The 15,878-nt window shown below is 45.8% G+C and overlaps 1 protein-coding gene across 4 annotated transcripts in view; it reads right to left on the reverse strand.

Moving 5' to 3' along the window:
• The window catches only part of BRD1 (bromodomain containing 1), a 145,352-nt gene that overhangs the window by 11,290 nt on the left and 118,184 nt on the right, over nucleotides 1-15,878 (reverse strand). For all 4 annotated transcript variants that reach the window (XM_082254448.1, XM_082254447.1, XM_082254446.1 and 1 more), the window contains 2 exons: nucleotides 11,937-12,046; nucleotides 7,039-7,193 (listed from right to left, as the gene is read on the reverse strand). In XM_082254448.1, the coding sequence (XP_082110574.1) occupies nucleotides 7,039-7,193; nucleotides 11,937-12,046 (265 nt within the window). The remainder of the gene's footprint in view (nucleotides 1-7,038; nucleotides 7,194-11,936; nucleotides 12,047-15,878) is intronic.

Below are 15,878 nucleotides of genomic sequence, written 5' to 3' on the forward strand. Positions count from 1 at the left end.
CAGTGCACTGCAAGATTCAACTTGCATCCTTTGTGCAAGCCATTTTTTGGAGGGAGAGAAACTCTCACCTGGACAGTAACCAGAATCAGTCGGGACGCTTTCCCTTTTGAAGAGGCAAAAAAAAAAAAAAAAAGCACTTTCGGCCTGAAATATTGTGGTTATACGGTGCTTCCAGGAAGCATTCATAGTGCTTCACTTTTTCCACATTTTAGTATGTTACAGCCTTATTCCAAAATGGACTAACTTCATTATTTTCCTCAAAATTCTACAAACAATACCGCATAATGACAAGGTGAAAGAAGTTTGTTTGCAATCTCGCAAATTTATTTAAAAAAAAAAAAAACAAACAAAAAAAAAATCACATTTACATAAGTATTAACAGCCTTTGCCATGACACTCAAAATTGAGCTGCGGTGCATCCCATTTCCCCTGATCATCCTTGAGATGTTTCAACAGTCCACCTGTGGTAAATTCTGTTGATTGGACAGGATTTGCAAAGGCACACACCTGTCAATATAAGGTCCCACAGTTAAAAGTGCATTTCAGAGCACAAACCAAGCCATAATGTCCAAGGAATTGTCTGTAGACCTCCAAGGCAGGATTGTATCAAGGCACAGATCTGGGGAAGGTTACAGAAACATTTCTGCAGCATTAAAGACCCCAAATGAGCACAGTGGCCTCCATCATCCATAAATGTAAGATGTTTGGAACCACCAGGACTCTGCGAGCCACCCGGCCAAACTGACCAATCGGGGGAGAAGGGCTTTAGCCAGGGAGGTGACCCAAGAACCCTATAGTTACTCTGACAGAGATCTAGCATCTCTCTATTGAGAGAGGAGACCTTTCCAGCAGAACCACCGTCTCTGCAGCACTCCACCAATCAGGCCTGTATGGTAAAGTGGCCAGATGGAAGCCACTCCTCAGTAAAAAGCACATGACCGCCTGCCTGGAGTTTGCCAAAAGGCACCTGAAGGACGCAAAATTCTCTGGTCTGTGGAAAGAAAAGTTTAAACTCTTTGGCCTGAACAGCAAGCATCATATCTGGAGGAAACCAGGCATTGTCCATCACCTGGCCAATACCATTTCTACAGTGAAACATTGTGGTGGCAGCATTATGTTGTGGGGATGTTTTTCAGCGGCGGGAACTGGGAGACTAGTCAGGATAGGATAGAGGGAAAGATAAACAATTATCCTTGATGAAAAACCGCTCCAGAGCGCTCTAGACCTTAGACTGGGGGGAAGGTTCATCTTCCAACAGGACAACAACTTTAAGCATACGGCCAAAATGAGGAAGTAGCTACAAGACAACTCTGTGAATGTTCTTGAGTGACCCAGCCAGAGCCCAGATTTGAACCCGATTGAACATCTCTCACAAGAGGTGCTTCAACAAAGTATTGAGCAAAGGCTGTGAATACTTATGTAAATGGATTTGTTTTTATATTTTAATAAAATTTGCAAAGATTTTGGAATAAGGCTATAACATAATAAATGTGGAAAAGTGAAGCGTTGTGAACACTTTCTGGATGCACTGTACTTATCTGGGTCAAGCATAAACACATTTTCTCTGTGAAAGGGGAAACTAGCCAGCAGCTTCTTACAGGGAGCTTCCGCAGACATTTCAGCCAGAATCCTGAGAATTTTCACAGATCAAAAGGCCCAAACAAGAAATCTGCTGTACGAAATGCTAGAGGGCATCCACTGCCAAACACAGGGCCTGTCGGGAAATCCAGTAGTCGAAGCACCCAAAACAACAACTCCATACCTCTAGATAGTTTTGCCCTGTCGTGGCAAAGGAAGCCTTTACCGCTTTTGGACCGGAAGGATTTGTCCCCTTAATGACCAGGCCATTTTTTGCGATTTGGCACTGCGTTATTTTTAACGGACAATTGCGCGGTCGAAGGTTGATACCATCAGACCCAATACTCGCATGCAGGTTTTAGAGAGGTCAGATCGGTTCCCAACAGCAACCGATTCCCCTCCTGCAATTTTGCAGCTTGTCCGGGGGAAGAAAGACTCTCGCCAAGGAAGAGTCCAGAGTCAGGCCCAGATAATCCAGTCTCGAGGAAGGTATCAGGACGGATTTCCTGAAATTGATGATCCACCCAAACTCCTGCAGGGTTCTGACAGTGATCGTTCAGTTGCCCATCAGGGCTGAAAGAGTCCGCTCTCAAAAGGAGATCATCTAAGTACCCCAGTACTGCAATCCCCCATTGAAGTGGCAATGCCAACACTGGAGCTAGTACCTTGGTAAAAATCCTGGGTGCGAAGACGAGACCAAAGGATAAACGCCACAAATTGATAATGCTCTTCTGCTACTGCAAAGCCGAAGAAACTGCTGGTGCCCAGCATAGATAGGGATGTGTAGATATGCGTCCTTGATATCTATTGAGGCCAAAAAATCTCCCTGGTGTAGTGACGCCACTACCAAGTGGATGGATTCCATTTCAAACTTCTGTACCTGCACAAAGCAGTTCAGGGCCTTGAGGTCCAGGATGGGACGCACCTTGCTCTCCTTTCTGGGCACGGTGAACAGGTTTGAATAAAACCCAAAAGTGTTCCTGAGAGGGAACTGGCACATTCACGCCTTGCGCAAATCGTGTACCGCCCCACGCAAGTCTCTTAACCAGTCTGGAGATAGGTGAAAATTGGGCAGGAAAAAGCTGTCCGACGGTCGAGATTGGAAATCGATCTTGTACCCTGAGCGGATCAGTTCGTGCACCCATTTGTCTTGAATCAAGGAGGTCCATGGTTCCGGAAAGAAGCGAAAACATCCCCCCACACCAGAACCTGGTGAGGGCGCCCCCCTTCATGCAGATGAAGATTTGTCTGCAGATCCGGACAGACCAGCCTTTGATATTTTTTTTTTTTCTTTCCCCCTGACCATGGCTTTTTGGAACCCCCATAAGACTTCAACGGTTGACCATTTTCTTGCGATCTAGAGGTAGGAAAAAGTCGCTTATGAGCAAAGGAGGAAGGCCCCCGCCTAGAACGTGGCGCCTTACCTTTAGAGGGTGGAGGACGAACAGCACCCTTTCCCCCCAGTGAGACCTTTGATCAACGCATCCAGAGAGAATCCAAACAACCTTTCCCCTGTAAAGAGATCAATCAAGGCCTTTTTGAAAGCCTGGTCAGCAGACCAGCTTTTTTGCCACAGCATGCATCTAACAGAAATCCCCACTGCCCACACCCTGGGAGGTAGCACACATGAACACCAGTGCTTGAGCCACCTGGGCCAATAGTTCAAGCACCGGGGGGTGGGAGCCGTTCAACTTCCCAAGTTGGCTTTTAGTAGCTTCACTCAGTAACCGTTTGGCACCAGAATGTTCACAAAATGTAACCCGCTATCACGTGTAAATGGAGGGATAGGGACTCCGCCCTTTTATCCATGGGGTCCACAAAAGTAGACGATTCCTCCACCGGAACCACAGTAGACTTGTTTAGCCTGGAAACTGGGTGATCCACCTTCGGTGGTACAGTCCACCCTAGTGGATACTGTATCTGCAAAAGGGTAACAGTGTTTAAAATGCTTAGGCACCACCAGCATGTGCCTGATGCGCCGCCATTGTTCATCCACAATGGCATGAAACCTATCAGCACAAGGGTACATCTTGCCCGATTTCTGGGATTTGTGGGAGCCAAAAGACACCTGCGTACCCGACGCAGTAGATTCATCAGCCAATTTTAAAGTTTCCCACACTGAAACCATAGGGGGTTCCACCAAGGTGCCTTCCCACTCTGCGGATGATGCGGACAGGTCCTCTTCACCAACAGAATGCGAAGACACCGACACTGCAGGGTGGGGTGCATCTGCGGTGACCATATCTGCCTCAGAGTCTGAAGACACTGCTGATGGAGGGGAAGGCAGAGAGCATTTGCGGCTGGCAACACTTGTAATTACAAAATCTTCTTTTGACATCAAGCTTAGTAAAAATGCTGTGATATCGGACTGTGACCCAAAAAAGGTCCGCAGCAGCACCTAAGGGGGCTGTAGGTGAAATTTTATCCTGAGACTCCATTTTACACTAGTAAGAAAAAAAAAAAAAAAAGTGCACTGTCCCTTTAAGAATCGCCAATTCGAGATTTCACCCCTATCTTAGTGGGCTACCAAACCCCAGGCTAGTACAATCTAACAGCAGAGTGTAAAAGGAAAACCCACAGATAACCCCAGTAAAACGTTACCTCAGAAACTGCCAGCATGCTCTGTGAAAATGAAAGTGAAACTAATCTGCACAGGAAAAAAGAAAGAACAGCCTGTGTCTTTCCTAGAATTAAAGTGTCATGCCGCTCACCTGTCGAGCGATCGTGAACCACAGGAAAATGGCCGCCTCATGCATTCCTATGGGGAACAAAAAATGGCTGCCCATGTAATACAATGGGAAAAAGAACACATTGATCCACAGCAAAATGGCGGCCCCCACGGCGCACCATGAGGTCTCCAGGACCCCCAAAAGGAGTCCCTGAACATTAGGCATCGGAAGGTCCCTAGAAAGGGACTCCACCAGGACCAACCACAATATTTCCAATCCCCAAGGTAGGAACCTGCACAGTGCAGGGGAAAAAACTGAGGGGTTTGGGCCTAGTCCTCCCGAGAGGCCAGGGGAGCCCTGAGGGTCCGACCATTCCAGGTATAGGGCCCTCGTCCTCCCCGAGACTGCTAAAGGTTTTGGGGGGACAATTACCCACGATACCAGGTGGGCGTCACTCGAAACTGATCACCTCCCACCTGGGATGGGGGTGCTGTCAGGCAGGGGGTACGCCGCGACTCAGGGCGTTCCAGGTCGATCTTATCCCCACGAGTTGGTTCACTCGCAGGCTCGTCCCCATCCATCAGGGCACTCGTGCCGAGGCTTAGTTCTGGACCATAAACTGTTCACGGGCCAGGCTGGAAGACCTTAAGGATCTAGATTATTCAGTCCGAAACCACAGCCGGCTGTTGCTTGTAGTTCTCCAGGAACTTAATGAAAATAAAAAAAAATAATAAAAAAAAAAAAACACAAAATAATAAAAATTCCCTATTTACAGCTAAGTTCGAAGTCCCAGCAGGGAGCTAGATCCTATTCCTAAAACTAGGCAGAAACAAAACTGAAATCTGAAGCAGAGTATGTGGGGTTATGCCTGCAGGGACAGCCCCCATGGGTGTGGTAAAGTTTTTTTTTCCTGCCTATTCCTGTTGGAGGAGCATAATCCAATGGTTATGAGGATATGGAGCTGTGTCTGTCGATTAACGATAGAGAAAAGGTTACTATGCAAACGGCATCATTCTCCATTACTAAGGAGGGGGGAGGAGCGGGAGAGTGCCTACATTTGCGACCTTGAAGGTCCGATCCAGCCAGGATTCCAGAAGTCTGATGAAGCATCCCAGTTAACAGAGAATAAATCCTCCTTTGTAATAAAGAAACTGGAGGAAGGTGCCATTAAAGTAGCAGAAGTGCTCAATATGGGAAGAGAGTCAGAGCCACCAGGTGCATTTAGAGTCCCAGGGGAAAATGTACCAGGGGGCCCACATCCAGGTTACACTCTGTCAGCAGTATTTGGGAACCATTCCCCTAGTGTCTCCTCTCTGCCATTGAGACATAAGACTTGCTGACACACTGTACAGGGACATGAGCGATGTAGCAATCTCTTTATCAGCTGAAAAAATACTGTGCAAAAACACCAGTGTACTGGTTACCCCTGTAAAAGATCCTTATTTTCCCAGTCCCCCCCCCCACCAACCCAGATGAGATCTTGCATGACCCTGTGGGATTACTGGTCCACCACTGTGTAGTTGCTACACTGTTTATTTGCCCTGGAGTGCTGACTAGATCATCCCTTCTGCCCAAGACGATGCCCTGAATACGGCTCAACCTGTGAAAACCATTAAGAGGGACAAATTAACCATCATCTAGACTCTCTCTCCTTCCCGCCCCCCCGACCCTATGTGATCAAGCCATGGCTTTGTGTGGACACCTGATGGCTATGGTGCGGGAAAGTGGCAGTGTGGAAATTCAATGCCCCTGAAGAAACTTCTGGTCTCCCGCTTGATTACTGTATACACAGTGTGGCTCATGGTTGGAGCAGGAACCGAGAGAAGGATGACCAGCAGCTCTGTCTGCCTTACAGTTGCAGCATCTGACCAGAGAAACAAAAACACCGACTGTTTCAACAGCTCCTCAATGAGCAGTCAGCACCAACAGAACACTACCCGAAGCTTGTCCCCAGATACAACCCTCCCAATCCATCCAGGGGGGTAGGGGGGAGAGGAATATGTGCGGTAGGGTGGGGAACCTAGTCACAAGGTATACCAGCAGCAGCACTCACCTGTCAAACTGGTGATGGGGTCCAATCTTCACCCATCATGATTGTACAGGCCCAGAAGGCATTTAGGGTTCCTAGGGTGCATTGAATTCATTGTCTGTCTGATGCAGGGTCCAAGCACTATTCTTCTGATCCCTATTAGAACTGTTGAGAATAAATGTAAATCATGCAGAGGGCTGGCCAATAGTGATCATCACCTTTAGACACTGGCAAAAAACTGAAGCCTTTCAGGCAGGGGATTGGTTATCCCTGGGAGAGGACTTCCAGTCTTTTTTTGCCAGTTTCTAATCACAAAATGTGGCCCATAGCCTTGATGTAAGGTTTACTGAAGCCGTTCTGTGATGTAGGATAAAAATATGAAAGTGGCACCAATGAAGGTGCTGTTGAGAGTCTCTCTACCACCTGGTAGCCTGTAAAACCAGGACATTCTTCAATGCAACAAGTCTGCAGCAACTCATTGTTCTCCCCTACACTTTGATTAGCGAGATCATCCTTCACAGCGATAAGTCAACTAGCTGAAGGACATGTAAAACGGTGGAATTATAAGAAATGGGTCACTATTTGGGTATCGGTTTGAGTTCCTGAAGCATTAAGAGTCTGCATTACAATACACATAATATCAAAGTGAAACAGCTCCTACAATGTAATAAAAGTAAGAGAAAAATTGGCTATACATGTACATTGCAAAAAACGTACATGCAAAAATGTGATAGAGAGAAATGTATTAATGCAAGTTCTTACCAGCTTCTTTTAGTATCAAAGAAAAGAACCAAAAACAGCTTTTCTTCAGCTCTTGTTTGCATCTGTTCTCCCGTTTTTAAAACATCCATTGGTGGAACTGGAATAGCAACACCATTATGATGGCAACCAACACGTGGCATTTTGGGGTCTATTATCTAAAAGAAGATAGAACATCTTTGAATCTACAGATAAACACATAACAGGAATTCCACAAAAGTTACAATCCAATTTTTAAAAGCTCCAGAACTGTAATTTTAGCAGGCTGTTTAAGGCTTACACCTAAAGCAAGTGCCTGAACTCAAATAGCGTAAACTCAATATTGACTTATCTGTAGGTGTTGCATATGGATCTTGCAGTCTCCACAAATTAAAAACAAAGCAAAGAAAAAAATATTTTAAAACAATAAAACAAAAGCCTAAAGGTAGCCATACACTATAAAATCTGATTGTACAATCTCTCTTAGATTTGTCAAAATTTCATAACAGACAACATACTTAATCTATCCAATCAATCTGTATCCAGTCTGACCGTTCTGGTATCAAATAGGTGATGGTAGATCTAAAAGGGAATGTATAATCAGATTGTATAGTGAGCTTTATTTTACAGTTTAGTTTATCTGGACAGCTAGATTTTCATCAAGCACTCAATATTGAGATGATTAAATTAAATCCTTGCCATTACTACCATGTACATAAAATATGAAAAATGACTAACCTTCTAGTCAAACTCCCAGGATTTAAAAGTATCTATGGTCAAAATGTAAATCAAATTTATTTCAAACACAGTATTTCAATTATTTGTAGCCTACCCCTTATTACTCTAAACCTTATTAAGAATTTTACCCGCTTAACCCCTTCCTGCCGACGTAATATATGTGGCCCCACTGCACTGGGCTCTCAATGGGGCCACATCTATGCATATCTCCCTTTGTGCTGGCTGGGAGCATGCAGAGACCGGGGGGGCTTACCGTGAGCCCCGGGCACCATACTTGCGAGCAGGACATGGATCTGCTGATTCTGAGTCACGTGATTGCTGTGGTAGCCTCTGATTGGCTACCACAGTGATCAGTCACTGTGAAGTCCGCCCCTGTCTTTTTCGCTCTCTGTGAATGTGTGAATGGAGAGGAAAGATACAAAATAGCTTTCTCTTTCCTTGCAGAGAGGGAGGGAAAAAAAAAAAAAAAAAAAAAATGTCCAAAAAATGAAAATAAAATAAAAAATACCTAGATCAAGGTTTGATCTAGGTCAGGTCAGTGCCAGGGTTAGTGTTTGGGTGAAGTAAGGGTTAAAAGGTGAGGGTCAGTATATTTTGGGCAGGATTATTATTATTATTATTTTTTTTAATTAGCATCAGTGTGTTTTGGGTAGTACAAAAAAAAAAAAAAAAAAAAAGCAAAGTGTGCACTTATGCTTCTGGGCTGCGCTTTGGGTACAAACAACTCACATTTACATATGTAGTATTGCTGTGATTATCAGGAGCAGGAGAATTTATTTTGGGTTGTTCTTTTGTGGTAGGTTATGGTAGTAACAAGAAATATACAGCAAACTTTAAAAAAAATGTTTTACTATTTTGGGCCAGTTTTCCTTTGATTAAAAAAAAAAAAAAAAAATATAGGAGATATCCATAACCGTTTACACCAAATGAAAGCCCAATTTGTCCTGAAAAAAACATGGTATAATCCACCAGGATGCACAAAGTAGTTGTGACGATATGTACGGTTTTACTAACATGTCAAAATTGCAAAACTGTGCTTAGGCATTAGGATTTGTTTTGCCCTTAGCGTGAAGGGGTTATTCTAAACTATCCTGAAAAGTTTTTTCTTTTTTTTGTGAAATTCCACATTTTCTCTGAATTCTGTGAAAATTATTCACTTTGCCCTATTGATAGGCACTGCTGTGCCAGAATTCACAGATTTAACGCAGGAATCACTGCTTGCAGGCAGCAAGGTACCATGGGATACGTAGCCCTTAGAAATCAAAAGTACACCGCAGTAGAGAGGCTGAAAAGCATTCAGGGAATCCAGGAAGTCGTGGAAAGAGATGACCAGCAGACAGGCACAATTCATGTCATGAAAGGAGATTTTTAAGAAAGCTTGTACTGGATTGTCAAAAATAACTACTATTTGTATTACGATTACAACGCTGTAGTAATATTATAAAAAAGTTTATGCTATTACAATGCTGTAGTAATATTATAAAAGTAGATGCTGTAACCATAGATTTTCTTTTACAGTCTTTCCAAAAAATTACATATGACATTTTATATGAATTGGTCTTTACTTATTATACAGAATTTGTTGTACCTAACTATCCGAAAAGACTACTCTTTCCAATGCGTGATATGACAACTTTAAAAAATATTACATTCCTAAGGGTCCTTTTATATGGGCGTTGCGCCCAGCGGGTGACGCTTCGCTCAGCGGGGATCGATCCGCTGATCCCCGCTCAGCAGGCAGATGACAGGTTCGTCTTCGCTCACTGTGCAGAGATGGACCTGTCAGAGCCCCGCTCTCCTCTATGGGGTGATCAATCAAAAACAGACCGCCTGTCCTTTTAGATCAGATCCACCAGACAAATGGAAAAAATACGATTTTTGTAAGATCTTACCGTAAAATCTTTTTCTCTGATGTCCGTCGACAGACACAGCCTCATCTCCATGAGCTGAGTGGGTTTATGCTCCTCCCATCAGGAGTAGTCTAGGAAGTTACAATTTGAATACACACGCCCAGGGGGCTGTCCCCTAGACAAACCCCCACTGCACTATTCAGCACATCAGTTTAGTTTAAAAGCAGTGAAGACAAAAGAAACAACCCCAAACATAGGGGTGGGTGCTGCGTCTGTCGACGGACATCAGAAAAAGATTTTACGGTAAGATCTTACAAAAACCTTATTTTCTCTACCGTCCGTCGACAGACGCAGCCTCATCTCCATAAGTTGAGTGGGATGTCTCAAATCAGTGTAGGTATGAGGGGTGGGAAAAACGCAACCAGAAAGTAACGTCAACTCCAAAAGGCTAAACTTAGCCAACCGGGCAACATGGAGCTCAACCAAACAGGAGCTCATCCAGAAAAAAAGACCCAGAAGAGAAGTAAAAACCAACATTCTCTTATGAAACAGCAGACTGCAAAACCTTGCATCTAAAAGAGGCATCCGAAGATGCCAACAAACCCACCTTGTTAAATTTGGCAAAGGTGTGCCCAGTCGACCAAGTCGCTGCCTTACAAACTTGTACAACAGGGGCTGATACCGCACAACGGAGATACCTTGTCGATGCAACAAGGCCAGCACAGGGGCTAGGATCTTGGTAAAAACTCTGGGAGCCGAGGCGAGACCAAAGGGTAACGCCACAAATTGAGTGCTCCTCTGTCACCACAAAGTGGAAAAACAATGCAGAGTACAATACACGGGCTACACATAGAAAGCAATAGGAAGCCACAGGGAAAATGGCTCCCCCATACAAGTCTATGGGGAAAAAAAAAAAAAAAAAAAATCACATCGCCCACATTTAAGATGGTGTCGCCCACAGTGCACCATGCGGCTAGGGACCGACACAGGAAGGCCTCAGGAACCACAACGGGGACCAGCAAGCCCAAGGTGCCATGTCACACACAGGGAAGGAAAAACAGACCGGGTAGACCAGGGGGATCTTTTGGGAGGCACAAATCACATTATCCTCAGGAGAGGGCCCACATCCCCCCAAGGCCAGCAGAGGCAAGGGGGGCACATTTTCTCACCATACCATGGACCAGGTGGGCTCCGCTTCGGGCAGACTGCCTCCCACCAGAAGTGGGGGTGCTGCCAGTCGATGGGTACGCTGCAACTCAGGGCATTCCAGGTCGATGCGTCCGGCCGCGACATCTGCTCGCAGGCTAGTCCCCCTCTGGACCAGGTGGCACCATCATGGCTAGGCCTAGGTCAGAAATATAACCTGCTTACGCTCATAGGCCAGACTGGGGGGACCATAAGGATCTAGATTATCCAGTATGAAGCCCCAGCCGGCATTGTTGCTTGTAGATCGCCAGAAAATTCTTTCCTGAACACTAGCTAGCAAGTGAGTAAAGCTAAATAAAAGAAAATATTCTGAAAAAAATTAAAAAAAAGTCCCAGCAGGAAACCTAGGTCCTACTTCTTCTCTAGGCAGAAACAAACTGATGTGCTGAATAGTGCAGTGGGGGGTTTATGTTTAGGAGACAGCCTGCTGGGCGTGTATATTCAAATATCAACTGCCTAGACGACTCCTGATAGGAGGAGAATAAACCCACTCAGCTCATGGAGATGAGGCTGCGTCTGTCGACGGGCTTTTCTCCATTCTATTCAAATCTATGAAAAAAAAGTTTTGGCTGTACATATGCTTTAATATTACTTTCAAATGCATCGTATAGTGTTATTGCAACTATACCAGGTTAGCTTAAAGTGTTTCTAAAAGCTTAATGTTTTTTAACTTCATGCATTCTTTGCATGGGGGTAATAAACCACCTCTGTGCAGCATTCCCCCAGCCCCCCCCCCCAATACTTACCTAAGCCCCATCTCAATCCAGCAATGTGTATGAGTGCCCCTTGCTATCCGGGCATTCTGCCAACTTATTGGTTAAGACAGCAGCGGGAGCCATTGGATGTCAATTACAGCCACTGAGTCAGGAGAGAGAGAAGCGGGACTGAGCCACAGCTTGTGAGTTAGTCTGCATGGCTGCCCCCTTTGCAAGTTGCTTGCTATGAGGGCACTCGGCAGGGACCAGAAAAGGAGGATCGTGGCTTCTTTGCGCAAAACCAGTACATTGAGCAGGAAAGTATAATGTGTTTTATTTTTTAAAGAGACTTAATATTACTTTAATTCTGTTTATTTCATGAAACTTGTGCCCAACACTACTAGATGAAAATGAGTATATTACTTATTCTTACCAATGCTGGATAAGAAGGATAACCACTACATTTGGCCCAGACCACTTTTAGAGGTTCAAGGAAAGCTGAATTTGCACTTGCAGACACCCACATGTTCGTCTGTCCAACTTCTACATCGAAAAAGAAAGAACACAATGTGTAACATCAAAGCGCAAATTTTGAAGTCTATTTTTTAAGCACTGAAACACATACATTGCAGTTTCTTCAGAGATGGTACCCTAACAATTCCCACACCATAAAAACACCACATCGCATATCACTATGCGCAGTATGGGTGCATGAACATGCACTTAACCGATATCCTAGCAGCTTGGTGTTCAATAACATTTACAGTCGAAGAAGCAGAAGAAGCAGGATGGAACACTGGTCTTTGGAACAGAAGGTAAGGATGATCTGAAAGAGCCTTTAGAGTATCTGCCTGGAGTCTGAGTATGTCTAAATACCATGTCATCCTGGGCCAACTTAGTGCGATGAAAAAATGGATTTTTGTAAGATCTTACCGTAAAATCCTTTTCTCTTAAGCTCATTGACAGACGTAGTCTTCTTGATTCTCAAGAGCTGGGTTATGTTGTCTCCGCAGGAGTAGGACTAGGCAGAAAGACAAAACGTTCTGGCTCCACCTTAGGGGCAGTCCCTGAGGGTATATCCTCCCTCTCTCCGCTACAGGGAATCAGTTCTGTTTTAAAGCAGTAACAGAGAATTTAACCCAACCCAACTCAATGATAGAGGGGCGGGTACTATGTCTGTCAATGAGCTTAAGAGAAAAGGATTTTACGGTAAGATCTTACAAAAATCCATTTTTCTCTATCGCTCATTGACAGACGTAGTCTTCTTGATTCTCAAGAGCTGGGACATCCAGAAGCAGTGCCACAAATGAGGGGTGGGATTGACAAAAATCAAAATCCAATCTAGAAGGCCCAACCGGTGCCAAACTAGAAGTTTTAAAGGCTCATTATAAACAAAGAATGAGACTCAAAAGAAACATTTCCAACGGAAAAAAACCCTCGAGGCAGACCACTGGTCTCCTCAAATGGCGGCCTGCAAAACCTTGCGGCCAAACACGGCATCAGATGATGCCATTACATCAACTTTATAATGTTTTGTAAAGGTATGCACCGACGACCAGGTAGCCGCCTTGCACACCTGGACCACTGACGCCTGATGGCGAAAGGCCCATGACGCACTAAGCGCCCGAGTGGAGTGCGCCTTAACAGGGAACGGGGGCTCCCGACCCTTAATAGAATAAGCCTGTACCACCGTCTGTCTGATCCATTTGGAAATGGTCGCGGCAGATGCAGGCAACCCCTTTTTGGGTCCAACCGGGATCACAAAAAGTGAATCCGTCTTGCGAAACGAGTCTGTCGTTTTCAAGTATACCCTGATCGCCCGGACCACATCCAAGGAGTGTAAAGCAAACTCCCGAGGATGACTGGGCTTAGGACACAGGGAAGGTAATACAATTTCTTCATTCAGATGAAATTCTGAAACCACTTTTGGTAGGAAGGATGGATTCGGACGAAGAACCACCTTATCTCTATGAACCACCAGATATGGGGAACGACAAGATAATGCGGCCAGTTCTGACACCCTGCGTGCAGAAGTAATAGCCACCAAGAAGGCCACCTTCTGGGACAACGTAGGTAGAGGAATCTCCCTAATATCTTCAAAGGGAGGTTTCTGAAGAACCGACAATACTAAATTAAGATCCCAGGGTGGTAACGGCGCGCGCACTGGCGGGGCCAGATTTCGCACCCCCTGGATGAAATTCCGCACCAAGGAATGAGTAGCCAAAGGCTTCTGAAAGAAGATAGCTAATGCTGAGACCTGACCCTTGATAGTGCTCAAGGCCAGTTTCTGCTCAACCCCTTGTTGCAGAAAAGCTAATATTCGACTAACCGAATAAGACCGTGGATGGAACCCCAAAGGTTCACACCATGCAATGTAGGACTTCCATGTGCGATGATAAATCTTTCTGGAAGTCGCTTTCCTTGCTTCAACTAGAGTAGGAATAACTGAAGCTGACAATCCCTTGTCCTTCAGCACCTGGGTCTCAATAGCCAGGCCGTTAAAGCCAGCGATCGTAAAGCAGGATGGAAGATCGGTCCCCGAGACAGTAGGTCCTCCCTGAGAGGAAGTCTCCACGGGACGTCCGCCACCAGTCTGACCACGTCGGCGTACCAAGCTCGACGAGGCCAGTCCGGAGCTACCAGAATTACTGGAATTCCTTCCTCCTCTATCCTGCGAAGAAGTCTTGGCAGTAACGCGAGAGGAGGGAAGGCATATATTAGCTGGTATTGCCCCCACGGGGCGATCAGTGCGTCTGCGGTCTCTGCTAGAGGATCGCGGGAGCGAGCCACGAATCTCTGTACTTTCCTGTTGAATCGTGATGCCAACAGATCCACATCCGGGGTGCCCCACCGTAGGCACAACTGGTGGAAAACTTCTGGATGGAGGGACCATTCCCCCTGATCCAGAGTCTGACGGCTGAGATAATCTGCCTGCCAATTCTCCACCCCCGGAATGAACACCGCAGAGATAGCTGGAACAAATCGTTCCGCCCAGCGAAGAATGCAAGCCACTTCTTTGGCCGCTCGGACACTCTTGGTGCCCCCCTGGTGATTGACATAAGCCACGGCCGTGGCATTGTCCGACTGGATCCGAACTGGGCTGCCCTGGAGCTGCTCGGTCCAGTGAATCAGACAAAGTCTGATCGCTCTCAGTTCCAATACATTTATCGGCCACCTGGATTCTTCCAGGGACCAAAGTCCCTGGACAGATAACTGACCGAGAATTCCTCCCCATCCGGATAGACTGGCATCCGTGGTCACTATCGTCCAATATATTGGCAGAAATGACTTTCCCTGGCTGAGCATCGGAGACCGAAGCCACCAGACCAGAGACTCTCTGGTCTGTTTGCTCAATCGGATCGGATTGTCCAGGGGTTCCGGATTCCGATTCCATCTGAGAAGAATCTCTTGCTGAAGAATTCGGGTATGGGACTGGGCAAATAGGACTGCTTCGAAGGAAGCCACCATCAACCCCAGAACCCTCATGCAAGTTCGAAGAGAAGACCAGCTGTTGGATAGTAACAACTGGACTGCTAATTGAATCTTCCGGAGTTTCCCTACCGGAAGAAAAACTCTTGTCCTGACTGTGTCTAGAATTAGACCCAGATATTCGAGCCTCTGGGTGGGAACCAACAATGACTTTTGCTGGTTCACCAGCCACCCGAATTCCTGTAAAGAAATCATAGTAATTTCTATGTTTTGTAGCAAGGTCTGAGGAGACTCTGCATGAAGCAGAAGATCGTCTAGGTAACCAAGAATCGATATGCCTCTTTGGCGCAGTAGTGCCAACATTGGGGCCAACACCTTCGTGAAGACCCGAGGAGCCGTGGCGAGACCGAAAAGGTAACGCCACAAACTGATAGTGGTTCTCTTCTACGGAAAAGCGTAGAAACCGCTGATGTCCTGCGAAAATGGGAATGTGAAGATATGCGTCCTTGATGTCTATGGACGCTAGGACATCCCCTGGATGCAGGAAGGCTGCTACTGTGCGAATGGACTCCATTCTGAATTTTCTTATGTTGACAAAAGAATTGAGTGCCCTTAAGTCCAGAATTGGACGCACTTTGCCCTCTTTCCTGGGTATTGTAAATAGGTTTGAATAAAACCCCTGAAAACGTTCTGTCCAAGGAACGTGGACTACCACTCCTTGTTGTAGTAAATCCGTGACTGCTCTCCGCAGATCTTCTAAACGATCCGGGGATAGTCGAATATTGGAAGGGAAGAATCGCGCCGGTTATACCCTCAGGGACTGCCCCTAAGGTGGAGCCAGAACGTTTTGTCTTTCTGCCTAGTCCTACTCCTGCGGAGACAACATAACCCAGCTCTTGAGAATCAAGAAGACTACGTCTGTCAATGAGCGATAGAGAAATCAGAA

The sequence above is a fragment of the Pelophylax lessonae genome (genome assembly GCF_965119305.1).
Source record: "Pelophylax lessonae genome assembly, chromosome: 4".
In the NCBI taxonomy this organism is placed as follows: Eukaryota; Metazoa; Chordata; class Amphibia; order Anura; family Ranidae; genus Pelophylax; species Pelophylax lessonae.